General features: G+C 43.3%; 1 protein-coding gene across 1 annotated transcript; it reads right to left on the reverse strand.

The window, feature by feature from the left end:
- Nucleotides 1–3,022: 3,022 nt before the first annotated feature.
- On the reverse strand, nt 3,023–18,032 carry TXN (thioredoxin). Its single transcript, XM_055579292.1, has 5 exons — nt 17,872–18,032; nt 13,678–13,782; nt 13,168–13,227; nt 3,690–3,755; nt 3,023–3,235 (listed from the first exon to the last, which is right to left on the reverse strand). Exons 1-5 carry the CDS (start codon nt 17,893–17,895, stop codon nt 3,173–3,175), a joined length of 318 nt encoding a protein of 105 aa, XP_055435267.1. The 5' UTR covers nt 17,896–18,032; the 3' UTR covers nt 3,023–3,172.
- Between the last annotated feature and the right edge of the window lie 297 nt (nt 18,033–18,329).

Genomic DNA, 18,329 nt, shown 5'->3' on the forward strand with positions numbered 1-18,329 from the left:
TGACTTTTTATGGCTGAGTAACATTCCATTTTATATAACTTCTTTATCCATTCATCTATCAATGGACATCTAGGTTGCTTCTGTGTCTGAGCTATTGTAAATTGTGCTGTATGAACACTGAAGTGCATGTGTCTTTCTCAGTGTATGTACCCAGTAGTGGGATTGCTGGGTCATAAGGTAGTTTTATTCCTAGTTTTTAAAGGAATCTCCATACTGTCAATCACTCCATAGTGACTATAAATTTACATTCCCACCAATGCAGGAGTGTTCCCTTTTCTCCACACCCTCTCCACCATTTATTGTTTGTAGATTGTTTTAATGATGGCCATTCTGACCAGTGTGAGGAGATACTTCATTGTAGTTTTGATTTGCATTTCTCTAATATAGTGTTACTAAGCATCTTTTTGTGTTTGTTGGCCATCTGTATGTCTTCTTTCGAGAACTGTCTGTTAGGTCTTCTGCCTTTTTTGACTGGGTTGTTTTTCTGGTAGTGAGCTGTGTGAGCTGCTTGTGTATTTTGGAGATTATCCTTTTAAGTTGTTTTATTTGCAATTGTTTTCTCCCATTCTTTTCATCTTGCTTATAGTCTCCTTTGCTGTGCAAGTGTTTTTAGTTAGATCCTGCTTGTTTTTACTTCTACTACTCTAGGAGGTGGGTCAAAGAGAATATTGCTGTGATTTATGTCAGTGTTTGCCTATGTTTTTATTTAAGAGTTTTTATAGTTTCTGGCTTTACACTTAGGTCTTTATCCATTTTGAGTTTATTTTTTATGTGGTGTTAGGAAGTGTTCTAATATGCTTTTACATGTAGCCATTGTTTTCCTAGCTCCACTTATTGAAGAGGCTGTATTAAATGATTATTGATAGTTTACATAATTCAGATTTAAGTACCACATGACCCATTAGTGTTGGGTCATGTGACCCTTTACAAGATAAGAAGGAATGTTATCTTTTAAGGAGTTGTCTAATTGATGCTAGAATGTTGCTCTTTAGAGTTGAGCAGGTATCCCTACTGATGGGGGAGGTTTGGCCAATACATGATGCAGAGAGGGGAGGGGAGGCCAAAGGTCCGAGAATTGTTATGTTTAAATTCTCCTTGCCTTGCCATAAATATGGACTTTATTTCACATCCTCTATTACCTAGAAAGGACTTATCATATTGGATTTAACAATGTCTGTACTGACGGGGGTCCAATTCCATGCTGCTGTAAACGCCGCTGCAACAATCATCCTTGGGCACTTTGCTTACTTTGCTCGGGACGGCTATTAAAAGTCACTTCTGCTCACTCCCTTTCCAGGGACCACCCTGGCTCCCATCCCTGTTCTTCCAGAAGAACTGTCACAATCTCTGTGCGTTTTATTTTCCCATCATCTTAGGCTCACAGCAGCACTTGAGAGTTAACACACCTTCCTTTTTGAAATGTTCTTTTTGCTTTAGGGGTTAAAAAAACCACCCTCTTGTGCTTCCTCCTTTCCCTCTGGCTTCCTTCGTCTTTTGTTGGTTCCCACTCTACTCGCTCTCAATGTTGAGAGCTCAAGATGTTTTGAGCCTTTTCTACTCTGGATGCTCTATCCTGGATGTTCCTGTACATCTGTTCTTAGCCATCTACATTATGATGTCTTTCAAATTCCTATTCTAGTCCAGACCAGCACCTAGCAGTCTGCATGAAATCATTCATCTTAAATGTACACCATAAAAGCATGTCTTAACATGTCCCAAGAGCACCTGACCTGCCTCCTCCAATCCCCACCTTACTCATTACCTGGCACCCCAACCACCCATTTGTTCAACCCAAAAACCTGGTTCTTTACCTTGGAATCCTGCTTGTAGGAGTCCTTGGATTCTTTCCTAAATGTTGAGTCACTTTCTCTCTCACCACTCCATCATCTGTGCCCATTTGTTTTGGCTTCATAGTATATGAGGTTTCCCAGGTGGTGCTAGTGATAAAGAACCCACCTGCCAATGCAGGAGACGCAGGTTTGATCCCGGGGTCAGGAAGATCCCCTGGAGGACATGGCAGCCCACTGGAGCACCTAGCAACCCACTCCAGTATTCTTGTCTGGAGAATCATGGAGAGAGGAGCCTGGCAGGTTGCAGCCCATAGGGTCGCAGAGACACAACTGACGTGACTTAGCATGCACGCATAGTACATACCAGTCTATCAGTCTTTCGTTTGCCTTCTAGAATGTACAGGGCAGCAGGGTAATAGTTGAGCATTTGTCCTCGAGACTTGTTTGGTTTCGATCTCTGATCAGCCACTGACTAGTGTGATTCTACTGTTCAGCCTCTTTGCTGGTTTCCTCACTGGGAAATGGGGAGTACAGTGCCTACTTCATAGGACTGTTGCAAAGATTAAATTATAAGGATGGTAAGAGGCATATGATTTAATTCTATGATTATTTTTTACTGTACAAATTTAAAAACTGTTTCTGCAAGCATTCCTCAGCCCTTTGCTGTGTCTAGAACAAAGAAACAAGTGTTCTTTGAATGAAATAAATGGTAACTTCCACACTCTTTGCCACTTAGGCTGGAACTTCTATCTGGCCTATAAAACCAGTTTCTTACTTAGAATCAAAATTCCCACTGTAATCTTTGCTCACAAGGAGTTCCCTTGTGAACCACCTATGAAAAATTCCTAACTGGTAATAGGACTCTGTTACCAAACTTGGCAGCTCATTGTAACCTGAGACAGGAAATCTCAAATCAGAGAGAAACAATTCCTTCATGGGCAGACATCAATTTTGGTCATAAGGATCATTCAGAGAACACAGGAGATATAAAATACTTTCTCTGTGCATAAATTAAAAAAAAACAACAACAACAGAATTTTAACATACTACTGTTACCTGTGCATTGCCCTCAGTAAGATTTTTCTAGAAATTCACACAAAAAACCCCTTAAACCAGTGGCCTACAAATTTACCAAAAAAGAATCAAGAACATATGAAAGTAACTAGGACGTTAAATACCATCAAATGGCCGGTTTTCATTTATTTTGAAAACTAGGTAAAGGCATGAGACAGTTTTAAAAAGTGTAGAGTTAATATTTTATTGTCACTTATCAGATGGCAGTAAGGTATATAATCTTCATACTTGATCTTTCCTTTGTGTAAATAAAAAAAAAATTACAAGTTTAAACAGCCAATGGCTGGTCATGTCTTCAGAAAACATGATTAGATTAATTCATTAATGGTGGCTTCAAGTTTTTCTTTATTAGCTCCAGAAAATTCACCCACCTGTTGAGAGAATATTGAGTTGCCATTAGATGTAGCATTGCATCCCTATTTTGTGTATCAGATATGACCACAGAATGGGTCTGGGGAAGACAGGAAGTATATACTCATACATCCATGGATAACACTCAGTTAAGTTTAAAAACAACAACAAAACCCACCCTCAAAAGTCAAGGCTCAATTTTTCTACACAAATACCTCTGAACAAAGATAAATGCATTGTGATATAAATATGAAGTACCAATCACAGGGATTAATCAGCAAATCCCTGTGACTTAACAGAGATTAATTAACAATAAGGTGTCTCATTATGTACTTAATGAAGAATGACACATTTAAATATTCTTAAAAGGAAAAAATGGGGATGTGCTTCCCAATGTGAAAGGTAAGTCCCTTGTTTGTTTATATGCCACGCTAGCCTGTTACCCAGCTGGTTTTCAAGGTCAGATGTACCTACCTTCTGTCCCTTTTTAAAAAACTGGAAGGTTGGCATGCATTTGACTTCACACTCTGCAGCAACATCCTGAGGGGAAGAGAGGTAAGAAGATAAAAGGCAAGAAGATAAAAACAAGACTGAGTATTGAGCTCTGACACCTGTGATCTAAAACCAGATTCTTTTTCCTGTTACATACCCAGAACTCAACATTAGGGCATTGTGTCAATGTTTACATGCCTATACAATGATACCGTGGCACAAAAGCCAAATTGGTTATACTCTCAATTAAAATTTTAAAATATGTATTCTCATCTTCATATACAGTGACTCAAACAGTTTAAGAGAATTATTCTGTTTTCTTGAAGTGAGGTACGTAGATGATGATCATAGGCTAAAGTTCAGCATTAGCGAGAGGGACAATTTGTTTACAAAGGACTTGTTCAAGAAGAAAGTCTTGGTAACCTACAGGACAGCTCCACACAGACTTTTCTGCTTTTACCACCCCTCACTCTCCACACCTTATTCACACCAGGTTTGGGGGGAAGATTCCATGAAAATGTTTTGGACTAGAGTGTCAAGTGAACAGGTCCATTAGGGATTCAAAACATCAGCTCAGCACTCAAAGAGGGTAGGGAGAGAAATGCACAAAGAACCATGCACTCTTAACTGTGTGGTTAGCAAAAGCTGTGAAGAACAGAAACCAAAGAACTTTCACAGGAAAGCAAGGTTGGTACAAACACAGTGGTGTCTTCTAGCCAGGGATCTGGCAATGAGGAACACAGGAGTTAAAAACAGAGGGGCCCTGAGATTGAGCCACCAGTCAACAGAAGCAGCCTAACTTCACCTCTTCCTCTGAGACTGGAAGAAAAGTGTGGCTTTACATCTTTATGAAATCGCACATGTACCGTTGCTAGTTTGGGCAGGAAGGGTGGCAGACAAGTGCGGTTCTTCTCCTGATAACCTTTAAACACTGCACACCAAGCAGCACAGGGCAGTAAAGGCTGCAATAAAATGGCTAGTAATGTACTGAATGCCTTGTACATTCCAGGCACCAAATACTTACTGAAAGCAAGAGTTACGTGGAAATTAGCAAGAACATTTGTTTAAAACCATAATGAAGATCATAACATTTTAATTGTACCAATTCCAGTAATTCAGGATGAAAAATGGGGTGGAGAGTTGACAGGAAGATAGTGAGCTGCACATGTCAAGGTTCAGGACCTTGAGGGTGAGTAATCAGGAGAGACCAGGCTTTCCAGATAGTGCTAGTGGTAAAGAACCCATCTGCCAATGGGGGGACACAAGGGACGTGGGTTTGTGCCCTGGATTCAGAAGGTCCCCTGGAGGAGGACATGGTAACCCACTCCAGTATTCTTGCCTGGAGAATCCCACGGACAGAGGAGCCTGGCGGGCTACAGCCCATAGGGTCGCATAGAATTAGACACGACTGAGCAACTCAGCAGGCATGAACAACCAGGAGACCCGAAGATTAGAAGGGCAGGGGGACTGGTTTAGCTAAAAGATTAAAAAATGGTTGTCTATGGGATGAATCTGGTCTAAATAGGTTGCTTGGTTCATGTAAGTACTTAAAAAAAAAATCTCTGAACTGCTTGAATATTTGGGAACACTGGCTGGCTCCTCCTAGCACTGGAAAAGCAGCTGCTTACTGCAGTTCCCTCACTCTTACTTTTAAGTCACCAGGTGGGTATCATCTTTCATGCAAGCAGTTGGCAGAAGCCTCAGAAGAGGTGGGTGTTAGAAGGGCAATGGGGTTGAAATGGTGAGCCACCCTTTCCATAACTTCTAATCAGAGAAACATACAGGTGGTACAGCTGACCTTCATCACCCACGAGAGCATGAACATGCAGGACTTGGAGATAAGGAAGATGGAGCAGAAGGATCTCGAGCTCAACTCCTCTCCTGAGTACATCAGAATCACAACTAGCTGCTGAACATGACCATCAAGAAAGACTGGAAGCTACCAAAAAAGATAGTCCACATCCAAAGACAATAGGGCTTGGACACTGATCACAACTTTCGGGTGAGAAAGCTACTCCCAAAGCCTTCTGAGCAGAAAACACAGGGTCCCAGTCAATGGAAATGATAGTCTCATTCCTGTTCTCAGATTCTGGATACCTCACCCAGTCAGAGCCTGGCACTCCTGCACTGGTACAACTGCCTAACTTAAAATAAGCTAAGTCATGAAAACACGAATGCTTTTGAGAAAGCTTCTGAGTGTTTTAATCATGTTCATACGTTTTATGTCTTAAAGCTGCAGTCTAAGTCTTTACATGATAGATTTTTAGTTAAAGCATAAAGAATTCTCTCAGTGGGTATGAAAGGGATATTACAGTGTTCTTCAATCCCCATCCCTGAAAGTAAGAGCTGCTAAGGGAATGCGAATATTCATTTTAAACCCCCTAGATACACATGGTTAAACTACTTCGCAATTCGAATGTATCAATTTATCAGTATGTATCACGATTTTTGACATCCAGTTTGACTTTGCATGTAATCAGATCCATCAGCCCTTCCCTACTCCCATCATTGAAAGCATGGGCTTTACTGGATTTTTAATGACCTCAGTAAAGATTACTGAGGTTTACTTGCTAAGTTGTGTCTGACTCTTTGCAACCCCATGGACTGTATCCCGCCAGGCTCCTCTGTCCATGGGTTTCTCCAGGCAAGAATATTGGAGTGGATTGCCATTTCTTTTCCAGGGGATCTTCCTAACCCAGGGATCAAAGTTGCATCTCCTGCACTGGCAGGCAGATTCTTTACCACTGAGCTACCAGAGAAGCCCCAAAAGGTTAGTAGTCTGTAACTAATATTTGATCTCTATTACCTCTGTGACTGTTTAACTTTTTTTGTTTTCTATTACTTGTTCTATGCACTAATTTGCCCATTCCTGTGGGGATTTGAAAAGACACGCACACTTTAAAATTAAGGCGTTACTGTTGTGGTTTTAAAAATATCCTTTATCCTGAGTTGATCACTTCCTTCATTTAAAAACAGAAAGCTAGCCAATCCCTAATGGCACCCCAACTTCCTGCCATTAAAAAAAAGCAATCTGGAATTTATGTAGTCACAGCATAATCAGGATACACAACTCTTCCTCATTCCCCTAAAACCTCCTCAGTGGCTCCTTTATGGTCAAACCCTATCCCACCCCACCCCACCCCACCCCACCCCACCCCACCCCACCCCACCCCTGACCCACCCCATCCCTGATCTGTTCTCCATCACCACAGGTTTCCCAAATCTCAGCTTTTTATTAGTTTTTACTAGTTAAGTATAACAGGGCTTCCCAGGTGGCTCAATGGTAAAGAATCTGCCTGCCAATGCATGAGTTGCTGGTTCAATCCCTGGGTTGGGAAGATCCCCTGGAGGAAAAATGGCAACCCATTCCAGTATTCTTGCCTAGAGAATCCCATGGACAGAGGAGCCTGGCAGGATGCAGGCCATAGGGTTACCAAAGAGTTGGACATGACTGAGCACTATATTTTACCTTATTCAATTTCTTTTTGGTGGTTTCTAGTTTAGCATTTTGTCCCACATGGTGTAGTGGTAAAGAATCTGTCTGAAAATCAACACACAGAAATCCCTTGCATTCCTATACACTAATAATAAAAAAACAGAAAGAGAAATTAAGGAAACAATTCCATTCACTATTGCAACGCTAAGAATAAAATACTTAGGAATATATCTACCTAAAGAATCTAAAGACCTATATATAGAAAACTATAAAACACTGGTGAAAGAAATCAAAGAGGACACTAACAGATGGAGAAATATACCATGTTCATGGATTGGAAGAATCAATATAGTGAAAATAAGTATACTACCCAAAGCAATCTATAGATTCAATGCAATCCCTATCAAGCTACCAACAGCATTCTTCACAGAGCTAGAACAAATAATTTCACAATTTGTATGGAAAAACAAAAAACCTCGAATAGCCAAAGCGATCTTGAGAAAGAAGAATGGAACTGGAGGAATCAACCTACCTGACTTCAGGCTCTACTACAAAGTCACAGTTATCAAGACAGTATGGTACTGGCACAAAGACAGAAATATAGATCAATGGAACAAAATAGAAAGCCCAGAGATAAATCCACGCACATATGGACACCTTATCTTTGACAAAGGAGGCAAGAATATACAGTGGATTAAAGACAATCTCTTTAACAAGTGGTGCTGGGAACTCTGGTCAACCACTTGTAAAAGAATGAAACTAGAACACTTTCTAACACCATACACAAAAATAAACTCAAAATGGATTAAAGATCTAAACGTAAGACCAGAAACTATAAAACTCCTAGAGGAGAACATAGGCAAAACACTCTCTGACATACATCACAGCAGGATCCTTTATGACCCACCTCCCAGAATATTGGAAATAAAAGCAAAAATAAACAAATGGGACCTAATTAACCTTAAAAGCTTCTGCACATCAAAGGAAACTATTAGCAAGGTGAAAAGACAGCCTTCAGAATGGGAGAAGATAATAGCAAATGAAGCAACTGACAAACAACTAATCTCGAGAATATATAAGCAACTCCTACAGCTCAACTCCAGAAAAATAAATGACCCAATCAAAAAATGGGCCAAAGAACTAAATAGACATTTCTCCAAAGAAGACATACAGATGGCTAACAAACACATGAAAAGATGCTCAACATCACTCATTATCAGAGAAATGCAAATCAAAACCACTATGAGGTACCATTTCACACCAGTCAGAATGGCTGCGATCCAAAAGTCTACAAGTAATAAATGCTGGAGAGGGTGTGGAGAAAAGGGAACCCTCTTACACTGTTGGTGGGAATGCAAACTAGTACAGCCACTATGGAGAACAGTGTGGAGATTCCTTAAAAAACTGGAAATAGACCTGCCTTATGATCCAGCAATCCCACTGCTGGGCATACACACTGAGGAAACCAGAAGGGAAAGAGACACGAGTACCCCAATGTTCATCGCAGCACTGTTTATAATAGCCAGGACATGGAAGCAACCTAGATGTCCATCAGCAGATGAATGGATAAGAAAGCTGTGGTACATATACACAATGGAGTATTATTCAGCCATTAAAAAGAACACATTTGAATCAGTTCTAATGAGGTGGATGAAACTGGAGCCTATTATACAGAGTGAAGTAAGCCAGAAAGAAAAACACCAATACAGTATACTAATGCATATATATGGAATTTAGAAAGATGGTAACAATAACCCTGTGTACGAGACAGCAAAAGAGACACTGATGTATAGAACAGTCTTATGGACTCTGTGGGAGAGGGAGAGGGTGGGACGATTTGGGAGAATGGCATTGAAACATGTAAAATATCATGTATGAAATGAGTTGCCAGTTCAGAGATTTTTTTTTTAAGTACTTACATGAACCAAGCAACCTATCTAGACCAGATTCATCCCATAGACAACCATTTTTTAATCTTTTAGCTAAACCAGTCCCCCTGCCCTTCTAATCTTCGGGTCTCCTGGTTGTTCATGCCTGCTGAGTTGCTCAGTCGTGTCTAATTCTATGCGACCCTATGGGCTGTAGCCCGCCAGGCTCCTCTGTCCGTGGGATTCTCCAGGCAAGAATACTGGCGTGGGTTACCATGTCCTCCTCCAGGGGACCTTCTGAATCCAGGGCACAAACCCACGTCCCTTGTGTCCCCCCATTGGCAGATGGGTTCTTTACCACTAGCACTATCTGGAAAGCCTGGTCTCTCCTGATTACTCACCCTCAAGGTCCTGAACCTTGACATGTGCAGCTCACTATCTTCCTGTCAACTCTCCACCCCAGTAAAGTTTAAAAATAAAATTAAAAAAAAAAAAAAAAAAAGAATCTGTCTGCCAATGCAGGAGACCAGAGAGGTGAGTTCAAGCCCTTGGTCAGGGAGATCCCCTGGAGAAGGAAATGCCAGTCCAGGTTCGATGCACGTTACTGGATGCTTGGGGCGGGTGCACTGGGACGACCCAGAGGGATGGAATGGGGAGGGAGGAGGGAGGAGAACAGAAACCAAAGAACTTTCACAGGAAAGCAAGGTTGGTACAAACACAGTGGTGTCTTCTAGCCAGGGATCTGGCAATGAGGAACACAGGAGTTAAAAACAGAGGGGCCCTGAGATTGAGCCACCAGTCAACAGAAGCAGCCTAACTTCACCTCTTCCTCTGAGACTGGAAGAAAAGTGTGGCTTTACATCTTTATGAAATTGCACATGCACTGTTGCTAGTTTGGGCAGGAAGGGTGGCAGACAAGTGCGGTTCTTCTCCTGATAACCTTTAAACACTGCACACCAAGCAGCACAGGGCAGTAAAGGCTGCAATAAAATGGCTAGTAATGTACTGAATGCCTTGTACATTCCAGGCACCAAATACTTACTGAAAGCAAGAGTTACGTGGAAATTAGCAAGAACATTTGTTTAAAACCATAATGAAGATCATAACATTTTAATTGTACCAATTCCAGTAATTCAGGATGAAAAATGGGGTGGAGAAGGAAATGAAAACCTACTCCAATGTTCTTGCCTGGAAAATCCCAAGATAGTGGAACCTGCTGGTCTCTAGTCCATGGGGTCACAAAGAGTTGTCACTACTAAGCAACTGAGCACCAAGGACCAACGTACCTTTAAACCTGCTCTTGTCACCTTTCATCAACTCACTCCTGCTGTTCTAATCAAAATGGAGACATGTGGCATTCTAAGTTACTTTGTTTCTTTTAACTTACAAGTATCATACTCTGGAGACCTGGGAGGAGAGGCTACTCTTAAGGAAATAAGATCAGTCTATGATTTGCAAAAGTAGTATTCACACTTTGCTATGCATACAGAGTTGTTTGCCTTCTGACTGTCCATTTGGTTTATTACACCTGAAAGATAATCTCTTCCAGCTCAAGTGTTTAAAGATTCTATTAAAACTAGGTGCTGTTTGCCCCCCCAAATACTATAAACATTAACTGCCCTGGGTTTGGAGTTCATGGACAGCAATTATCTGCATTAAAAAATGTAAAAAAATATTCATTCCTAAAACATTCCATCTATGATATGATCTAATGTTCAAAATGATGATATCCCTGTTATCTTTCATTTGCATTCTTTTAGAACCAAAATGAGGAGATGGTTTTATCTACAGTGTTCCAAAGCAACCAGAGGATCCACTCCTGGAATCGGGGAATAATTCGTGGAATGACAATGAACTGCTTTTTGTTTGCATTACTTCCCTTGCTAATTCTGCTGACTGACCAGGTGTGTAGGAACAGACTGACTGTTACTATGTGTATGGGACAACCTAAGAGTTCTGGAATTCAGGTTTTAATGCTGCAAAAGATTGATAAGGCACTTAGATGGCAGAGTAGTTGTCACTGCTGCGGCTGCTGCTGAATCGCTTCAGTCGTGTCCGACTCTGTGCGACCCCATAGACGGCAACCCACCAGGCTCCCCCGTCCCTGGGATTCTCCAGGCAAGAACACTGGAGTGGGTTGCCATTTCCTTCTCCAATGCATGAAAGTGAAAAGTGAAAGTGACTTCAGCCCACCAGGCTCCTCCGTCCATGGGATTTTCTAGGCAAAAGTACTGGAGTGGGGTGCCTTCTCTGAGTTGTCACTAAAAGTATGAAAAAAAAAAAAAAAAACCTACATGTTACTCAAAGCAAAAGGTCCACTTATGAGAGGCTCATTTTAAGGTCTAGACACTTTGAGGGTGACGATGAGGATGCCACCAGGCCTAAAGGAGGGACTGTCATACGGACATCTTGGCCTGCTCCACACGCCGACTTCCCAGAGGTTCTGGACTGAGGCAGAGAGCATCTGCCCTGGGCCCGGCACAGTACTACAGGGGCCAAATCCCCAGGCTCTGCCTCTGACCTTCTTCCTTCTGTGCTGCAGTCTCATCACCTGTGCAGTGGGGGTGCTGATAAAAACACTGCTGCTGGTTACTAGCTGGATGAAATGACATAATACAGGTACAGGGCTTTCTAGTCCCTTCCAGGTGCCATTTGTACCTGGCTAAAGTGACCAGATTAAGAGAAAAAAAATTAGGTTAAAACAGGGAGCAAGATTTTTTCACAAACACATACTGTCTGCTCTTTTATTTAAAAAACCCAGGACACATCAGAATAACTATCTTGACAACCATATAAATTCATTCATTCTATACCTGCTATAGCCCGACAGGTGTGCTATGTAAACAGGAAACAAAGGTAAGACAAGGTCTCGGATTCAAAAAAAACGGACAGACCATAATGAAGGACAGAAGCAAAGATCAGCATAGTCACAGCGAAGCTCACTGAGAGCCTATCATGTACCAGCGACCACTCTGAACACTCACAGGTCTTATAAGATACTGACAACTGCCTTGCGATGCTGCATCAATGCTGTGATTTTAGAGGCTCAGCCCGAGGCACAGAACAGAGCTTTACCAAGCACACACAGCTAACAAGGGACATGATCCCACAACATTCAATCCAAGAAAAAGAAGGGCGGAACACACCAGGGGAACACAGAGGAAGGGAACTAAGCCATTCTGGGCATAGAAGGCAGTTACTAGAGAATTCCTGGAGAGGATGTGAAGTTTACGTCCAGAAGTTTGTCCGGCAAGAGATGAGAAACGTGCTGGGAATAAGCAATGCGCTACAGGGTGGAGCCCACAGGCTTAGGAACTACTGCTACATCCCCCTTTTTATAGACCCTTCTGGACCTTTAGAGTTTTCCATGTTTGCTCAGTGAATAAGCAACCTTACAAAGCTGGTAGGGCAGGTATTAGATGTGGTCACAGACAATGGAACCAAGCTCAGAGGAGCCAAGGATGAGCCTAAAGCAGAAGCCACTGGGCCAGGACTGGAACCCGGGTCTAGCACTCTTGTTGCCACTTTGTACCTAACCCACTCTCGTCCCTCTGAGGTTAGGTGAACCTGCCCACACACATTTAAATCCCAGCTCTGCTACTTACTCTACCTCTATGGCCAACCTGTTTGTTTTCCCATCTGTAAAATGGGCAATGTGACAGGACCAAGGATGAAATGAATTCACACTTGTTATGCTCTGAGAGGTGGTGAAGGACAGGGAGGTCTGGAGTGCTGCAGTCCATGCGGTCGCAATGAGCGACTGAACGACAATGTGCACAGAACAGTCTGCCTGACCTCAAGTGTTAAGCATATTTCTTTTCTCAGCTCTCTATCAAGGTACCCTGGTGTTTGGTCTTTTCAGTTTCTATTTGTTGAGCATCTTGGATTGTTAGGTAGACTATGTAGGCTTTTAGAAAGAGGACTACTAAAGTCAGGTAATAGATGCCTCAATGATTTTGTTTTAGGATGTGATATACATAGCTCCTGCCAGCTAGAATTAAGCTTAAAATTTGCACAAGTACCTGTTCTGAAATAACTTTTTAGCTAGGGTGGTAGTTGTAGTGTTTTTCTTATTTATGAGAACAAGCAATGTGCAATTCAGAGGAAAAGGGCAAGGCAAAAAGTTCAGCATTATTCTGGATTTCTAGCCACATACCTGACAGTCATCCACGTCTACTTCGAGGAACACCACGTTGGAATACTTTTCAGAGAGAGACTGGAGAATTAAAAAAAAAAAAAAAAAAAAAAAAATCCACAAAGATTTACCACTGGGTAGTGGGAGTCAACACACTTAAGCTTCTTAAATGGAAACTTAAAAGTAGGGACTAAAGATCCAGATATTTAGACTAGGGACAGGTAAGCATAAAGGACATTTTCTCTGAATCAAATTCTTCTTAGTATAAAATAATTTAGAACACTGATTTTGATTCCTGAGCTTCAAGTAGGGCCCATGTTTCAACTTGAAGAAAAACAAAATCACTTAGACAACCAAATTAAGTTTTGAAAGTTGTCTTCCATGGGCTGTATGTATCAAACTTAAGTTCTAAATTAAGTTGTTATGCTATGACTTTAGATGAAAGATCCAACAACAAAACCTCTTTCCTAGTGTTGTGACCACCAACCCCAAACAAACAGCCTACAAAAGCAGAAGCTGGCTAATACTTACATGAAAGAAAGGCTTGATCATTTTGCAAGGCCCACACCACGTGGCTGAGAAGTCGACTACTACGAGTTTCTCTCCTGCACTGTTCAAGGCTTCCTGAAAAGCGTACTAAGGAGGGAAAGAGGAAAGCTGATGTTAAATTACATTTATTTCCAAAAGCCTTGATAAAATGGACACAAAGCACAATTTGGAGGTCCTGTTTTCAGGGCCTGTATTTTAATTAAAAAAATGAAAACCAAGCAAATCAACTGAAGAAATCCTACTGTGGTGTGTAGTGTTACTTGCTAAGAACGAAACAAGTATGATGTATACAGTGTATCAATATTCATGTCTTCACAAATACAACATATTATTTGGTTAATCCACATCCAAACTAAGTAAATGAAAGGAAAATAAAGACGTGTATTAAAAGTGCTTCCACATCAAATCTAGGTATATAGTAGACATTCATTAATTGCTTATTGATTGATTCAAGGAGTCACTCTTCAACTGAATGTCACAAACGCACAAAATTTTGCAACTAAAACTTCTTGATTAAGCTAATTTTACCTATGTTAGAACATTCAAAAGCTCAAAAAAAAAAAAAAAAAAAAAGAACTTCTCCACACCCTTACACTCAATTACTGTTGACTTTTAAGCATATATCCTTATATTCTTTTTAATGCGGTGTCCAGAATTGAGATCATACTCTTGATTTATCATTAATTTCTGCTTCCATCGTTGACCAACTAAGAAAGTTTTAGTTCTTCATGAAGGGAATTTTGTTATTTTTCACAAGCAATGCTTGTTGAATAGAATTCCACCAGCAGAAATGATCAAGAAATTCCTCACCACCAACCTCCCTGAATTATTTACCAATGGCCTTGATACTGTAACCCTAGCAACGTAACATTCTAGTTAACAAGGGACTCATTTTTAACCACAATTAGTCAACTCCTGCTGACCAAAGCCATGGCCATGAAGAGAAATCAAAACACAAACATCTATATCTGAAGTCTCAGTTTTCTTCAAGGGAAAAGGTGCCAGTCACATTGGTTTAATCAAAAACCCACACAACCACCCCCTTGCTTTGAAAGCTAAGAATCAGGTCAGATCTGGTCCAGTAAAGAAGGAAAGTAAATAAAGCACCATTAAAAAAAATTTTTTAAGTGAATTCCTCTGAAGTTATTTCTCTAGATTTATAATTTCTACCTCATGTTTCAGGAAACAATTCACAAATGGTGCTTCCCTGGGACGGTAGGTCAGGGTTTCTGTTTGCAGTTGTGCAGGTACAAACCAGCATGCAAATAAACACACCACACCTTTGGGTATGACAAGGTAGGAGCACACAGTAAAAAGTATAGAAATTATTCTTCCAAACCATCACCTATATTTTCCAGAGGAATTTCCTTCAAAGCCTTCCCTAATGTGATTTTTTTAGGTCAAACCAGCCATTCTTTACTGCAAGATCCAGGTAAGGCAAGAAAATAAGGAATGACAGTGTCTGCTCAGATGAATGCATGGTTTTGTGAACATGGTTGGCTCTCAGTAAATACTGGGGAGGTTACTTTCAATCTAGAATATCTTTCAGCAATAAATTTTGGCTTCACTGAACATGAGTCACACAGCCAGGTATAGGTAAGACTTCATGACAAATTCTATTCTCTGGCCACTTAAGTTTGCCTAAAACAGACATCAGTTTGAAAATGAGTCAATATCATCTTACTAAGAAGCAAACCATAATTTCCAGCTTCCAGAAACTACCAATGAGCATTGATAAAGGTTCCCATCACTGACACAAAGGTTCTGAAAACAAAACAATTCACTCATATTTGGGCCAGATAAGTAAGAGTAGCTTCCAGCATCTCTTTTCCTAAACACACCCATTCCAAAGGCAATCAACAAGCCTAAGAGTGGTTTGTAAAGCATTCAGTAAAAGTGCCCGTGTGTTCAAATTAGGAGTTCAAGAAACGGCAGTAGTTATTCTTGGAACAAGCTGTTGATTTTTTCTTCCTCACTTTCACAGTCTAGGTAGCCCACTTGGATCTGAAATAGACCCCAGTGGCTCTGAACTACCAAAACCTCAGCTGTCTTGGATGACCAATGGCACCAATTTTAGTCCATCAGGATGAAAATTCAAAGTGTACTCAATATTTACAAGAAACATTCAAATCAGCTTACCTTTTGATTGACTCTAGATCATAGTTCTGAAGACCCATTGATTACAACCCCAGATCAGTGCTTTTTCTGAGTAATGAACTTCCTGTCACTCTTGTACATCTTGCCATTAATGAAGGGAGGAAAGTGCCACAACTAAATAGGAAACTAAATACGACCACTAAAATAGGAAAAGACTGAATTTTGAAAAGACTGTGCTCCAGGAATCAATCAATTTTTGGTTTGTAGTTGTATGGATTCTGAGACACATCAGCTAGACCAAAGATTTTTCACTCCTTTCATGGGTTTTCAGAGATTCTACTGAAGAAGTCGCCAGCCTCTACAGAGGATCACCACCCCTTACTCCCCGCCCACCCCCCGCCCCGCCCATAGACTGTTATTAGTCATTCAGTAGATAGTGACCACAGGCTTTCCAGTGGCTCATGGTTAAGAACCCGCCTGCCAATACAGGAGACGCAGGAAATGTGGGTTTGATCCCTGGGTTGGGAATATCTCCTGGAGAAGCAAATGGCAACCGACTCCAGTATTCTTGCCCAAGAAATCCCATGGACAGAAAAGCCTAGCGAGCTACATTCCGTGGGGTCACAAGTCGACGCGACTTCACAACTACACAACCGATGTTGACCCTAACCTGAGGAAACAGCCTCAACACTGTATAAAGCGTCAGTAACAGAAACATTCATCGAAGCATGGAAAACTGCCTAAAATGTCCAGCAATGTCTTCAATTATTGAAATGATTCCAAAATCTTCTAATTGCACAGAACGAGTTCAGGCTAAATGAGACCACAAACACACACCTCAGAAATAAAAACGTCAATTATCTGTGGCTGCTTCTAGGAAACAGATCTCTCTCTTCCCAGATTTCCTGCAATGATCTTTATGTTTCTTGATCGTAAAAGGGAAAAAAAGGAACCATTAACATTGAAACCTCCATTCCTCGAAGCCAACCTCAGATCTGAACCAAGTACGGGCACTCCACTCGCCTTTTCCGGCTTTACTGGGGTGGGAAGTTTTCTCCCACTGACTTTTCTGACTCTGGATTAGCATCCATTTCTTGGGGCGGGGGGGGCGGGGGGGGGCACAGTACACCAGACACTCAGGCTCTGAATTCTCAGAGCAGGAGAGTATTAAGTTTGCAATAACTCTCGATATATGCAACACTTTTTGCCCTGGGCATTCCTAAAAGGACACAACCGCCGTCGAGCACATAGCCGGGCGCGGCCGCACCCAGGGGACTCCGGGCTCCAGCGAACCCCACAGACCGAGAAAGAATCCCAGATGGGTAGGGCAGTGGAGGCCCCCGGGCCCAGCCTTGGGGACTGAGTCATTCCAAAGCCAGCGCTGCCGGAAACACGCCCTGCGTCGCAGGAGGAGGAGTCCCGAGGGCGCGGCCCGGACTTCACTTCCTTGCCGCCACCTGGACTACTAAAGCCGGACTCGTAGGGGTCGGGTGGGGGTGTCTCCAGCCCGGAACCTTCCCTTTCACGCGGCTGCAGCACGCGTCACCTCTACGACCCGGCAGCCGGGGGAGGGGGGTCTCCGGCCTAGACCCGCTCCCCGGGGAGCTCATTGCACCCAAAAGCGCGGGTGGATCACGCGGCTCCACGAGGAAGGAGTGGCGGCCAGCAAGCCCGGGCTTTCTTCAAGAAGCCCTCCACCTCCTTGCCCAGGCCCGTGTCCGGATAAAGATGGGGGGGCCTAAGGCAGCCTCCCTCACCCAATCGCGGCTTCCCGGCAAGAGGGGTGGAGGGGGCGTAGTGGAGGACTCCCGGGCGCTCTCCGCGCGCGTGCATCCTCCAGACACACTGGGTCACCTGGACCTTGCCCTCCAGGGAAACCTGTCCGTCTCCTCCCTTCCTCCAGGGAACGCTCCACCGTCCCGGGCGCGCCCAGGCCCGGGCTTCCCGCAGTGCCAGGCCGAGCCGCCAAGTCCCCTTCCCCGAGGGATGCGGAGGGGTGGACTGCCCACCTTCGGCCCACCGCCTACCCCAGTTGCCCGGAGCTTAGTGCCGCGCCCTGGCATGCCCCGGAACGCGTACCTTGCTCTCAATCTGCTTCACCATCTTGGCAGCTGGGGGTCTGACGAGCGACCTGACGGTGCAAACGATGGACACGGATCCGAGGCGCCGGACGGAGCTTAGCCAGCTCGCAGCCAGCTTTCCCTTTATAGTAACGGTGGGCGGGGCGGGCGGGCGCGCGCGGCGTGCGTGCGGCGGGGGCGCGCCCGCTCGGGCCGCCCGCGCCCGCGCCGGCGTCAGGGCTAGGCCCCGCCTCCAGGAGCCGCCGGGTGGGGGCGGGACCGCTGGCGGGGGCGGGACCGCTGGCAGGGGCGGGGCCGGAAGGGCCGGGCAGGCGCGAGCGCGGGACCGAGCTTCTGGGAGTCGTCTGGGTTCGAAACCTTCGGCATCGTCCACCTGTACCCCACCTGGGAGTGGGAAGGCGGGAGGGCCATCAGGTGACCTAAAGGGCGCATGCCGGCGGCCACCCCCTGATCTAG

The sequence above is a fragment of the Bubalus kerabau genome, chromosome 4 (assembly GCF_029407905.1).
Source record: "Bubalus kerabau isolate K-KA32 ecotype Philippines breed swamp buffalo chromosome 4, PCC_UOA_SB_1v2, whole genome shotgun sequence".
Taxonomy (NCBI): domain Eukaryota; kingdom Metazoa; phylum Chordata; class Mammalia; order Artiodactyla; family Bovidae; genus Bubalus; species Bubalus kerabau.